The following is a 13,094-nucleotide window of genomic DNA, read 5'->3' as shown; positions in this document are numbered from 1 at the left end:
GTAGAAGGATTCGGAGCAGAGGTTGATTGCAAGAGTGCGGGCACGACTGCCACAAAAGGGGGAGGATGCTAACGATGATAGATCTACACATTTTAATTCTGAACATGCTAGAAATCTGTTCTTTGCGTCCGCTGGCATTTGTAGTTAGACGTTTTTTTTTGAATGTGGATTTCCTCTCGTTTTTATTTCCGTGTGCTTGTTTGCGTGTTTATTTACCGTGGCGGATTTGCTAACGCAACTTGGGCCGGGGTGCCTTTGCTCTTTTTTTTCCGCTTTCCTGGCGTCTTTGTGCGTGCCTCTTTTCTCTATCACTTTTTCTCTCCATCTCTCTCTCTCTCCCTCTCGGTAGTGCCGCTCCGTTCCTTCGGCAGGGTGGCACAGACTCTGGAGCGGCGTGAAGGCGTGGCCCGCCAGCAGCACGACGATGCAGGCCGCTGCCCGCTTCTACGCAGCCGGTGGCGGAGGCCGTCAGGGTGCGGGCTGCTCGCCGTCGCCAGTTCTCGCGTCGCCCCCCTTGAGGGACCTCCGTCTTCTCACGCAGGAGTGGCCCAGCGTTGACGCCGCCTCCCCGCCGCTGCGTGAGAAGACGGAGAAGCCAACCACGGTGGGGCATCTCTCGGTGGAGGCCAACTTCGCCGCCGGGGCGGAGCCACCCCGCACTTTATATTCTAACTGCAGCAATCGTTGCGGAGGGCCATCGACTACAATAGCAGCCGCTTCTTCCGCTAGAGGAGGAAGCACGTCGAACCCAGCATCGTGTGGGTTGAGGGAGAGCGATCCTAATATACGCAAGATGGAGGTGGTGTGTGGGGCAACGATGGATCGGGCCGCAGAACGAGACTGGGCGCGTAGCCTGCAGCGGTGTCTGTTGGAAACCGAGACTAAAGCACAGAAGTTCTGCGCCACGGCGAAATTGCACGAGCAGGAAGCTCTTGCAGCTGCCGAAGAAGTCGTTCGCCTTCGTGAGGCGACATCGTTGCAGGCAAAACGCATTGAGGAACTTGAGCAACGCCTTGCCCAGGCCCAGCTTGCTGCCGCCGGTCCTGGCGAAGACTGTGTCGCGGATCAATCAGGGGTCTTAACAGCCAGTGTCGAATCCCTAGAGGGGCTTTGCATCGATGACATTAAACGGGTTGTTCACTGTGCGGCGGAGGCACTGCGGCGTATTGAGGCTGAATTTGAGGCGGAGCGGCGCCGGCGGTGCACCCTTGAGAAGGAAAATAACTCCCTTCGACGTCAACTTCACTTCGCATGTCAGGTGGGGGGTACAATTCCCGACGGAGGCATGACGCACTGGAGTGGAGAGAGACAGAATTGTGCCATGACATCTGTGCAGGGTCCGCTGCAGCGTTTTATTGCGGGGTCTGCGGAGCTGCAAGCGAGACTGGGGACATCTCTCACGTGTCACACATCCGCCCCGTCTTGAAGGTTGTGTTTCGCTGGAGGATCCACGTGGTTTGATTTCTCTTGTTACATATTTTTCATGTTGTTCTTCTTGTTGCTGCCACTAGAGAGAGCGTGAGGGAGAAAATGGGGGGCTGCCAAGGCGCATAAGAAGCGGGGATCTCTTATTTCTGCTACAGCAGGTCGGCTGTGGTTTGGTGTGACCTTCTCCTGTCTTCCTCGAAGGTGTTGTTCTCTTGTTTTTCCCCCTTCTCATTCTTCTTCTCGTTCCGTGTTTTCCCGACGGGCGTCGCCGTGGCAGAGTTCAAGGAATGCCCCCGAAACGTGCTTCTGCGTCCCGCGGCGTGCGACGCGTCGAGACACCGCGTGTGGCCCGAGAAATGCCTGCTGCAAGAGCCGGGAAAAAGTCCCCCCGTTCACGTGCGGCAACACCGCCATTAGACGCAGCGGCAGCGGCAGCGGCAGCAGCGGCCCCGCCCGAGGCATTGCCCTCGACACCGCCCCCGCGGCAGCCGGTGGTTGAGGAGGCGCCGTCGAGCGAGGCCCTTCCGCCCACCACGGCCTTGGCGCTGCGGGACGAAGTCATCTGGAGCGACAGCGACGACGACAACAACGACGGCGACGGTGGCGTGTTCCTGTTTCCCGACGCGCAAGACCTCGCGGAGGGGCCGGAGGCCGCCTCGAACCTCATTCGTGTCGGCACAACGCAGAAGTTGGACGAGTCGGACAGCAGCGAGGATGAGGCGACGCTTAACCGCGTCGGGGACATCCCCCTTGAGTGGTACAAGGATGAGGCGCACTTCGGCTATGATGTTGAGGGCCGCAAGCTGATGAAGAGCGAACGCTCCGCCCTGGAGCGTCTGTTGGAGGCGACGGATGACCCGAACGCGCTGCGCACCATCTACGACGCTTTGCATGACGAAAAGAAAACACTGAGCAACGCGGATCTGCAGATGATCTTCAACCTGCAGCGCAACCGCACCCCAAATTCCAACTACAACATGTACGCCGATGTAGTGACGGATGGCGTTGAGTTTGATCCGCTCAATCACCCCTTGGCGCGCGCTGGCGGGCCGTCAAAGAAAAAGTTCGTTCCCGCACAACACGACATGAAAGTCATTGAAAAGATGGTGCGTCGTCTAATGAAGGCTGAAGCAAACAAAACCGATGAAAAGGAGGAGACGCTGCCGGAGGAGTCGCCTCTGATCTGGGACGAGAGCAAGATGGAGATGGAGGCCCACGCAAAGTACAAGTATCAACACCGCGTTCCGAAGCCCAAGGCCCCGCCACCAGGCACATATGAGAGCTATCGTCCGCCGCCGGAGTACCTTCCAAGTGAAAAGGCGCGGCAGCGGTTTGCCAGGCTGCGTCCAATTGACAGAAAGGAACACTTCCTGCCACAGGCGTTTGATGCACTACGACATGTGCCTTTCTATCACCACACGATCCAGGATCGGTACCAACGCTGTCTTGACCTCGCGTTCTTTCCCCGCGCACAGCGTACCCGGCTGGTTGTGGATCCCTCGAAACTTCTACCAGACTTGCCGGATCCTAAGGACCTTCGACCGTATCCAGAGCGGCTTTCATTCCAGTACAAGGGCCACACGGCGACAGTGCGCAGTGTGTCGGTCAGTCCGAATGGGCAATTTCTTGCGACTGGTTGCGATGATCATTTAGTGCGTGTGTATGAGGTAATGACAGGCCGGCTGATGAAGCGCTATGACATGGGAGCTCCGGTGCAGCAAGTTGAGTTCTGTCCAGTCAAGGCGCTCAACATATTAGCGGTTGCCGTGGAGTACAGTCTGGTGTTTATTGTTCCCACGTTTGCCGCCCATCAGGTAGTGAACGAGCACACGATTCGCTACCTTCGTGCCCCTGGTAGTGCAGAAACGCAGTCAACGGAAACTCGCATCGCGGGCGGCGAAACATCACTTGGGGGAGGAGGCATCACACAGATGACACTTGACAAGGACGAGTCTGCGCATCGTCTCCTGCATGACCTTCATGACACGGAGGAACGGGAGAAGCGCGCGGAGTTTGTTGACGCCTCGGCCCAAGAGCGCAGTGCCGGTATTGTAGTCAAAATTGCGCTGCACGGTAAGGTGAAGCGCTTCACCTTCCACGCCCGTGGCGACTACCTCTGTGCACTCTGCCCGAAGGACCACGTCAAGTACCGCCAGACGGTGATGCTGCAGCTGTCAAAGCGAAAGGTCTTCTGTCCGTTCCGTAAATTTTCGGAGATCGTCACTGACTGCAAATTTCACCCGCGCGAACCACTTTTCTTCCTAGCGACGACAAATTCTGTCAGGGTCTATAACCTTATGGCTCACAAGCTGCAGCGGCGGTACAAGGCCCCAGGAGGGATTACGACGTGTTTGTCCGTGCATACCGAAGGGGACAACTTCCTGGTCGGTGACACAACGAGCCACACGCAGTGGTACGATTGTGACTTCTCCGACAAGCCCTACAAGCGCATGCGCTCCCACAAGGGGGTGGTCAACGCCGTAGCGTTCCACACCAACACCAACGCCTATCCACTTTTTGCCTCTGGCGCGTCGGACGGTCAGGTGCACGTCTTCCACGGCATGGTCTACGACGACTACAACAAGAATCCGTTGCTGGTGCCTGTGAAGATCCTAAAGCATCGCCGCGGGGTCTACGCCATTGCGTGGCACCCGACGCTGCCGTGGGTGTTCACCGCCACTGAGGACGGCGTCGTCTCGGCGTGGACTGAGTGACGCCGTGAACCGAAAAGGAAAACACTGGCCGGAAAGAAGGACTCTCCCGCTCCTGCGGCATCGGAGTGGGGTGGGGGGAGGGGTGTGAATGGGGTAATCGTTAAACGCCGAATAAATGGCTGAGAGAAGCTAACAAATTTCGTGATTGTGGTAGAGGAGGAGAAGGAGGAAGCTAAAAAAAAAAAAGAACTTAAAAAAAGTAAAAAAGAAAAAAATCAACTGCAACACACATACACACACTCTCGAAGAAGAAGACACGGATAAGAACAATAATAGCAAAAAAATACACATATATTAGCTGCTTGTCGGTTCTCTCCCACATGCGGGCCAGCTCTCCCTCTCCCTCTCGCTTTCTCCCTTTCTCCCTTGAGGGGAGGGGGGCATGGTTTTAGTTACGAGGCTGCGGTGCTTTCTCATGCTCTCTGCTTCCTTGTCTATCGTTCCTATTCCTTATTTCCTTTCGCTTTTGCGCCTTGGAGAGTAGGTAGAAAAGTAGGGGGGAGAGAGCATGTGAACTGCTCGAGGTTCGATAAACCACTGGGAACACAGGCGGCCCACCTGCAGATTGCTATCAGATACACGATCAAGCTTTTACTATGCGTGGAAGTATTACTCCTTTTTTACATTTTCCCAACTTCGTTTATTCCAGTAGGTTTTGTGCGGGGTGAGGGAAACAGGCTGCATCTTCCTCCCATCGAGTGCGGGGGTTAAATTTGCCAGCAGAAGAGTGTGTTATTTATTCTGCGCATTACTCTCTGCCTCCACTTCTTGGAGCTTGCTTTTTTTTTTCTTCTCTCTCTCTCTTGCTTCTTTAACTTCTTCCCCTCGTTGCATCACGCGGCAGCAAGACCTATCAATGGAGGCGGCGTCGCGAATTCAGCATGACCCCGCTGCGCAAAACGCATCCCCAAAGGTAGCCATTGCAGTCTGCGGCTGCGGCAATGACGGACGTCTAGGTTTGGGCACGTTTGAGTCAAAAAGCCGCATTACAGTTCTTCCCTTCTTTTTGGGGACTGTCCTGCGGGAGGGCGATCGCGGAGCGACGGAGGAGCGTGGGGCGGGAGAAACGGTGGGAAGCATCCGTGCGGTGCGCGTCGGCGGGTATCACAACTTTGTCATCACCACGACGGGTGTGTATGGGTGGGGGCTAAACGAACACGGCCAGCTTGGTTTGGGGCGCGGCTCCGCGGCGTCTGTGCCGCTTCCCACCCGCATCCCTTTCTTCGATGGGGAAACCGTCATCGACATCCAGTGTGGCGCCTACCATACCCTTGCATGGACGAAGAGGGGACTTTTTGTGTGTGGCAAAAACTCTGATGGCCAGCTTGGTCTGCCAGCGGAGGACGATCACCACTCCTTTGCGACGCTGCTGACTGCAGCACAAGTCAACGACAGTGACGTCAGGGAGGGCGACGAAATCGGCGGGTGTCGTCTGATTCAACGCGGTCAGTTGACGCATATGAGCTGCGGAACGCACCACACGCTTCTTGCCTTTGCTGATGTCGTGGTGGTGCGGGAGGGCAATGACGAGATGCAGCAACAGCAGTACCCGCTCCTCATTGCGGCGGCAGGGAAGGGAGATTTTGGTGAGCTTGGCTACGACGGAGACGCGTGGTCTGTGCTACGGGCGAAGGCAAAGACGATGCAGTACGCGCTGTGTCATGGGCTGCAGCTGCATCAGGAGGAAAGCGATGCGGACGCCCATCTTAGGATCTCTCTGCAGAAGAAATGGAAGCCGATGAAGCCTCGTCGAGCCCCCTTTTCCTCCTCGTGCTTCCAGCCGGTGGTCTTCCCCCTCCTTCTTGAGCAAATGGTGACACCATCGGGCATGTGCTCTCGTGAAATTGTGAGCCTTCGTGCGATGCACCTGCATTCCTCGGCCCTTCTGCGAGAAAATAAATTTACAGAGAAGGAACCTGGAGACGCAGGTCGCATTCGAACCTTCCATTGGGGCTGCTATTACTGTGATGTTCTCGAAGACGACGCCTCTTCTATTCCGCGTGAAGAGGCGAAGGAGGGAGTATCTCTGCACGCAGGCAATGAGGCACTGTTCCGCTACACCACCACGCCCCCGGCCGAGGTGGAGGTGATGGGGAGCGGCGTGCTTGGGTTGGGCGCAGAGGATTCCTTCGTGCCCGTCTGGACCCCGTTGCCACTGCCTCACGAGGCAAAAAACCTTTCCATCCGGGCCATGACAGGAAGGGAGCACTACCTCATTCTGCTGGAAAACACACTTGTTATTGGATTTGGTGATAATATGCATGGGCAACTCGGGATTGGGGAGTCGGAGGATGTCGTGCTGTGTCCCACGGTTCTTCTTCGAACTGGTGATGAGGTAAAAAGTGCTGTGCCGTTTGCCGGGGAGTGTCGGTGGAAGATACAGTCTATTCGGGACGCCGCATGTGGGGTGCGTCACTCGGTGTACCTCGTAGAGGTGTGTCGCGTATCCTCAGCAAATTAAGCTTCCGCACCGCAAACGTGAGCGGGGGCACGCCCAATACATATCGTGCGATCAGAGCTTTCATGGCGAGAAGCGGTTTGGCGGGAGGAGCCCAGGATTGGGGGGGGGGGGGTGATGCAACAACAACAAGAAGAGGAGAAAGAAATGACACTACGGGTAGCACCATTGCACCCCGTGTGTGTATGTATTTCCGACTCGGCGTCGTTTTATTTTCTCTCTTCCTATTGATCTCCTTGCATTCCTCCTCGTTGTTGGGACGAGAGGAACTTTCCTTTGACGTTAGCGTGGTGCCTTTGGTTCTCTCAATTATTATTATTATTTTCCGCATCACTTATTGGGTGGCTGCGGCGGGGGGTGGTAGCACCCTTAATAGTCCACATCAACGACAGGGGAGGAGAGGGGCAATTTAGCCACCGGAAAGGAACAATAAAAAGGAAGGTGCTTCCTTTGTCTTACATACACCTATTGCAGCCTGGCCGAGGATGCTTCGTTACCCCTGCATGCGGTGTCTCAGGCGTCGTGGCGTGAGTCTCACTACAGGGATCCTTTGCTCCGCGCCTTGGAGGAACTGCGGCACGCTTAGCAACGCCTCTGCCGACCCACCTGTCCACCCATGCCTTATTGAAGAACTGAAGGAGCTCCTGGGGCGTGTTCCCGCTGGAACTTGGATTCCGGTTGGAACCCTCTACAACGATCTCTCTCTCGATAGCCGCAGACGCCACGTCCGGCCACACAAAACACTTGCTGCGGCATTGTCGAAAACCACCGGGCTTGGTGTGCATCTGAATAAAGCGGGTCTTATGTTCTGTAAGGGAACCCCACCGAGGGACATTGATGCACCGTCAAGTGAGGCAACAAAAAAGGTGTTGAATGCTTCTGTCCACGGTGGCGATACGGGAACTGCGGGTAGTCGTGGCAATGGCGGCGTTGGTGCCAGTTCTGATCAAGTAGTTGGGACCTATGTGCGGCCCCTTGAAAAAGCCATGGGGGAGGCCTACAACGATCTTCCACCGGTGGACTTCTACTACGATGTTGGGCTCCGCGAGTACCCGCCTCCGCCTCCGGACTTTGATGTGACGATATCAACATTACCCTCTCCATCGATGATAGGGGGCGAGGCAGTCCTCTCACTTAGTAGTTTTGTTTCGTACATTCCACCGTTCTTTGTGCCGTTGGCCGAAGTTCTGCAGGAGATGCCTGGGTATACGGAGGAGCATATCGAAAGATACTTTAAGCATAGTGCTGCAGAGGTAGTCACAGTGGCTGGACGAAAATATATTCGCCTCTACGGTGGCTATGCGAAGTTCCCCCTGGACGGTTGCGAGGCGGCAGAAGAGCGTTTTGCACGATATCGACCTAATCCCTCCGCACTGAATCCATTCATTGCCTCCTTTGGGGGTGTCACAGGGCGTTGGATGCCGCTCCGGATTCTTTTGGAGCGCGTGGGCCCTGCGGCGGTGGCAACGTTGCCGTTTAAAGGCCCCGCCGCTATTATTTATTTCGCTCAGATGCAGCATGTTTTTGCTTTCGCCGTTGACCGTGACGGGGGCTCAGTACTTTTGCGTCCGCCGGCTTACGATGGCCTCGAGTGTGAGACGACGCCGACGCCGAAGAGCTGCAACTGCATCCTGCGCCTGGTCCCACTGGATGGACAGGTGGACATTCGCCAGATCGAGGAGTCCCTTCCTGCCCCCATTCAGGAAGAGGTGAAACTGTTCTACGGGACGCTGCTGCAATTCTTTCGCTTCCATGCCGCCGTATTTTCGCTTTCAGCAGACGGGTCTGTGGTGATGCGGCGTCGCTTTAAAGACCGCATCGATAAGGATCAGCTGTCGCTTGAGGAGCAGCTGACCATTGCCATTAATGAACGCAACAAAAAGAAGATCCGTTCCATCCGCCGTCGCATCGCCTTCCGGAATGATCCATCAAACCCCTTTCACGACCCTGACAACCTTGCGCGGGAGCTGCATCGCTACCTTCCCAAGAAGGGGCACGTGCCACTCAAAACCTTCCTCAAGAAGAATGTCCCGGAGGAGTTGCTCAACTACCTGCCGCGACGGTTTTGGAATTTTTTTAACAACTATCCCCAATACTTTCAACACTTTGAATATCAGGTGGCCGGGCAGTGGTGTGTCTGCCGACCAGGGCTACCGTTGCCGCGTGGCGTCATTCGGCAGGAATTCTCAGAGGAGGACCTCGTGCGGTTGGTAGCCGAGTATCTTCAACAGCGTGGCCCCAAGGCATGTTCGAATATCATTCTGCATCTCCCGCGTGGAGCCCAGGAGGCGGTGCGGAAGCGCTACGGTGGTGTGTTCTACCTCGTGCAGGCGTTTCCTCAGTACTTCAATGTCGTCTTGCCTGCCGAAGAGGGCAATGTTGTGAGCATGGCTACCGTGCACCTGGTGGAGCTTCCAGGCGCGGAATTCACGGGCAAGCCTGGGCCAGCTGCCGACGGGGAGGATAGGGAGGCAAGGAAGTGGGCCGAGAACGAAGACATTGACGACGACGGCAATGAGGAGGACGAAGAGGCGGTGTCGGTGGCCTCACGGTAGTCACGTGAACGAAGGAGGTTATTCTACCCACCAGAGGAAGAAAGAAAGAAAGAGAGGATAAATATATATATATATATATATATATATTTATAAGGAAAGAAGCGGGGCCCCGGAAAACTGCTCTCGCACTGCCGGTCACTCATTGTCGTCGCTTCCTCACATTATTATTTTCTGTATAATCCCCTCACGCTTCCCCCATTCCGTTGCTGGTGCTGTCACCCTTGCGGTGACTGCCGTTGCTGCTGCTCCTGCTTCTCTAGTCTTGGCTTTCTTTCTTGTTATTTTGCCTGCGGCTCCCATTCCTCCTGTTTGCTTTAGAGGGTTCTCTCTCTCTCTCTCTCTCTCCTCCCTCCCTCTCTCTCTCTGTGTGTGGAGAGGGGCTCTTCTTCCCCTTGATTTTTTCGGGTGCCGCGGCGAGGGCGGCGGCGACAACACACGGTTCAGCAGCAAGCCGCAGGCGTGGCGAGGCTCACTTCGCATGCCCGCGGCCTGCCGAGGCGCACCCCCCGCAGTACTACACGACCTATCCAAACAGGAAGACCAGAGTCACGAGGAAACAGGACGCCCGCATGCAAATTGACCTCTCGCACAGAAACCTCATCGACTTTGACCCCACAGCCTTCTCTACAGACGACGAACGGGAGGTTCTCAACGCCATCACTCGGCTAGATGTTTCCTGCAACAGCCTCTCGTCCCTCTACGGACTGCGCTGGCTTTCCAACTTAACCTCGTTGGATGTCTCGAACAACAACGTTGCGTCCTTACATGGGCTTCCACTGCCGTTGCGGCAGCTGAATGCGTCCTTCAACGTCTTGACAGACGTGGATGGCCTCTCACCACTGCTGCATTTAGAAGTGTTGGTGGTCTCACATAATCAAATCACAACGCTGGAGGACCTTCCGGCGGCCGTGCGCATCGTGGACGCCTCCAGCAATCGACTTGCGTCACTCACAGGGTTGGAGAAGTGCAGAGCTCTGGAGGAACTGCAGGTTCGGCAAAACATGATTCAAAATGTCGAAGAGCTGGCACCCATCCAACGCATTCCCTCGCTCAAAGCCTTAACGCTTGCAGAGAATCCAGTGACGAACAGTAAACGACGCCTTGCCGCGGTTCACGCAATGCTGCCACTGACTCTGGAAGTTGTGGACTTACCACCACTGCCTTGGACAAAACCTGCTTCTGCGGTGTCTTCCTCCAGCCCTGCAGTTTCTCTGAATACCACCACTGTGCGAGACACGATAAATCTCTCGTGCTTTTCAGCTGCCAGTACTGCGAGAGTGAGCAGGAATGACTCCACGCATGGAAGTCCGTCCCGTTCCCAAGCGTCTTGTCCCCACATGCCAGTGCGCACGACGCCTCAACAGGAGAAGCAGCAGCAATCGCGTTCAGGGAGCGGCACGACGTGTTGGATAACAGGAAATGGTGCCATGCCGCTTCCTCCAGCTGCTGTATTGCACGGTGATGTCCCGCCTCTTTCGGATACGGCTCAAGGCGGCAGACTTGGGCATGATGCTTGCGGCATCAGTGCCATGCAAGCACCGCGCCGCGAAGTTTACACTGAGGTGGATGCCTCGCTCCCTAGCATCCGTGCCCAACGACCCTCGCAGTCCACGTTGGAACACCTCCAGTCCGAACTCGATGAATGCCGGAGAAGCTGTTTTTTTTATCGAGAGGAGAATGCGGGTTTGAGGCTTCGCATTCAACAGCTGCAGTCCACAAACGAGGATCAAGCGCGGATGAACGCCATCCTTGTGGAGGAAAATGAGAGGCTTGAACGCATTTGTGGCGGATCCTTGCCACTCAAGCAAGCGCAAAGTATTGCTGCTTCAACAGACGTAAAGGTACATGTGATGGCCGACGGTGCTGCTCACGTCTCTCCCTCATCGAGGGGGCAGTTGCTAAGGCTCCCCAGCGGCAGCAGAAATAATGTGGGAGAGGAAGCAATAGTAGCTGCTTCTCAGCATCCTTACGTGGAAGAATCCCTAGAAGAAGCAACTTCGGCAGAAGCAAAGACCGAGCTTCGCCGCGGGGCTCGTTCGCTGGCGGCACTGTTTATGTCGCTGGTCCCCAAACCAGCAATGGATCGGCCGCAGTCCGGCAGTGCCTTTGCGGCCGATGCTTCCAATCACAATGATTCGCGTCACCACCGCACCGCCCCACAGAGTGCTGAGGACACAAGCAGTTTCAATACGAATGCGGCGGATAATGGTTTGAGGAATCCAAATGTCAGTGACAAAGGGGGGCGCAGGCGCACCGTTTCATTTGGAGGGTTTGCGTACTGCTCGCCCCCCTCCTGGTAGGTTGGGGTAGCGGTATAATGTGGCATTCTCCTTCTAACACGTGCGTGCTTCTGTGAGTGTACGTGGCGGAAGAAATGTGACCGGACCTTTACCTTTACTTTTGATCCGCCGCTGCGTGTATGCGTGTGCGTGTGTGTGTTTCTTTTCTTTCTCCCTCTCTCTCTCTCTCTGTCGATCTGGATCTCGTGTTTCATTGTACTTGAAGACATTCTGTATTGTTCCCTATTGTCACGTTTCTTTCGTTCTTAGTTTTCCTTTGCTGCACCTCTTGCTACCTATTGCATGCGTGTACGTGTCCACGACTGGGACGTAGATGTGCAAAAAAAAAACAACAACAACAATGGATAATAATGATGTTCTTTAATTTCTTCTTCTTCTTTACACTGTATTCATGGTGGCACTGTCATGAGGCAATCGGAACAACAACAAAAAAAATATTAAATGTCCCGTCCAGGCTCCCCGCAAAAAGTCAAGAAGGGGCCTGGGCAAAAGAGCAAGCAGCAGAGAGCCCAGAGCCCCACGAGATGTCTGTTACTACACTCATTTGAGGCGTGCGGGGATGCGCCGGTGACATGCGTAGCGGATGGGGGTATGCCACCTGGGCCGCGTGGGCAATTGCAGGACACGATAGCTTTTTATGGAAGTAAGACGGGAACTGTGAAGGCGTTTCAGTTTTGGGTTGGAAAACCTATCGCAACAGTAGTTCAAAGAAGGACGGCGTCGGTAACTGCCTTGCTTGTCGTCCCGCTGCACTCTTTGCTGTGGTGTGGTGACGAAACGGGTGCCGTCACGGTGTTTCGACTCTCACAGAATGCGACTTCGACAGGTGGCGGAGTGTCTCTTAGCGACGGTGTTCTCTGTGCCACCCACCACCCAGTCTTCACTCACGTGCTTTGCCGTGGGTGGGAATGATGTCGTGTACAGTGGCTCTGCAGACGGCACCCTCGTTTCATGGTCGCTGAGGGATCCATTTGAGTTTGCCGGGAAAATTGGCCAACACACTGGGGAATTAGCAAACATGGTCCTCATGGGTGACGACCACCTTGTCTCGGTTGGCCCAGCATCTGCCGTGGTGCATGTTTGGCCTCTTGGAAAGCGACGAGCTACGCAGGCGCCATTTGCCCTCTTGGGTCACACAGGCGGGGTGCTTAGTTGCCTCTGTGTTTCCAGCCTATGCGGCGGCGGTGGACTCCTTTGGACTGCTGGGGAGGATTGCTTCATTCATGTGTGGGACGTAAACGACCCTGTACATCGTGACTGTCTTCTCACCGCTGCCGAGGCGGAGGCGGAGGGTGAGGGTGAGGGTGGGGGGGCGCTGGGCACTCGCTCTTCCTCGTCAGAGGAAGAGGAAAAGGAAGAGACTAGGGTGGAGGCGGCAATGTCTCGGGAAAGGGGAGACAACTCTCTTGAGGTCAACTCCATGCGGATGCTCGTTGGGCACAAGGAACCTGTGGTTGCACTAAGTGCGGCCTCGGGCCTTGTCTTTTCCTGTGATAGCTCCGGATTGCTGCTGGCGTGGAATCCACACCGGTATTGGCTGCTGCATGCCTTTACCGTGTCTCAAGGTGCGCCTTTACTGCAATCTTTATCAAAGGCTCCTTCCGACAGGTATGCCCCTGACAAGGCCGAGGTGGTGCGT

At 55.5% G+C, this 13,094-nt stretch overlaps 6 protein-coding genes across 6 annotated transcripts, besides 7 other annotated features; all 6 read left to right on the top strand.

Moving 5' to 3' along the window:
* Window positions 1-296: 296 nt before the first annotated feature.
* Window positions 297-344: a sequence feature (GA-rich).
* Window positions 345-424: 80 nt separating this feature from the next.
* Window positions 425-1,426, top strand: Tco025E_02639 (uncharacterized protein; the record flags this gene model as incomplete). Its single annotated transcript, XM_029369564.1, has 1 exon — window positions 425-1,426. The coding sequence occupies one exon, from the start codon at window positions 425-427 to the stop codon at window positions 1,424-1,426; it is 1,002 nt and encodes a 333-aa protein (XP_029230392.1).
* A 289-nt stretch (window positions 1,427-1,715) lies between these two features.
* On the top strand, window positions 1,716-4,142 carry Tco025E_02638 (ribosome biogenesis protein ERB1; the record flags this gene model as incomplete). The annotated part of the gene is made up of 1 exon (XM_029369563.1): window positions 1,716-4,142. One exon carries the CDS (start codon window positions 1,716-1,718, stop codon window positions 4,140-4,142), a length of 2,427 nt encoding a protein of 808 aa, XP_029230391.1.
* A 174-nt stretch (window positions 4,143-4,316) lies between these two features.
* Window positions 4,317-4,357: a microsatellite.
* A 116-nt stretch (window positions 4,358-4,473) lies between these two features.
* Window positions 4,474-4,509: a sequence feature (G-rich).
* Window positions 4,510-4,998: 489 nt separating this feature from the next.
* Tco025E_02637 (putative chromatin binding protein) lies at window positions 4,999-6,603 on the top strand (the record flags this gene model as incomplete). The annotated part of the gene is made up of 1 exon (XM_029369562.1): window positions 4,999-6,603. The coding sequence occupies one exon, from the start codon at window positions 4,999-5,001 to the stop codon at window positions 6,601-6,603; it is 1,605 nt and encodes a 534-aa protein (XP_029230390.1).
* A 482-nt stretch (window positions 6,604-7,085) lies between these two features.
* Tco025E_02636 (uncharacterized protein) lies at window positions 7,086-9,155 on the top strand (the record flags this gene model as incomplete). Its single annotated transcript, XM_029369561.1, has 1 exon — window positions 7,086-9,155. One exon carries the CDS (start codon window positions 7,086-7,088, stop codon window positions 9,153-9,155), a length of 2,070 nt encoding a protein of 689 aa, XP_029230389.1.
* Window positions 9,156-9,189: 34 nt separating this feature from the next.
* Window positions 9,190-9,216: a microsatellite.
* Window positions 9,217-9,247: a microsatellite.
* A 231-nt stretch (window positions 9,248-9,478) lies between these two features.
* Window positions 9,479-9,520: a microsatellite.
* Window positions 9,521-9,724: 204 nt separating this feature from the next.
* Window positions 9,725-11,455, top strand: Tco025E_02635 (uncharacterized protein; the record flags this gene model as incomplete). Its single annotated transcript, XM_029369560.1, has 1 exon — window positions 9,725-11,455. One exon carries the CDS (start codon window positions 9,725-9,727, stop codon window positions 11,453-11,455), a length of 1,731 nt encoding a protein of 576 aa, XP_029230388.1.
* A 145-nt stretch (window positions 11,456-11,600) lies between these two features.
* Window positions 11,601-11,628: a microsatellite.
* Window positions 11,629-12,266: 638 nt separating this feature from the next.
* On the top strand, window positions 12,267-13,094 carry Tco025E_02634 (uncharacterized protein; the record flags this gene model as incomplete). Its single annotated transcript, XM_029369559.1, has 1 exon — window positions 12,267-13,094. A coding segment is annotated over one exon (828 nt), but the record flags the coding sequence as incomplete, so codon positions are not given.

This window comes from Trypanosoma conorhini (assembly GCF_003719485.1).
Source record: "Trypanosoma conorhini strain 025E chromosome Unknown Tco_14.4_contig_00106, whole genome shotgun sequence".
Lineage (NCBI taxonomy): Eukaryota > Euglenozoa > Kinetoplastea > Trypanosomatida > Trypanosomatidae > Trypanosoma > Trypanosoma conorhini.
This window is presented reverse-complemented; position numbering and strand designations above follow the sequence as displayed.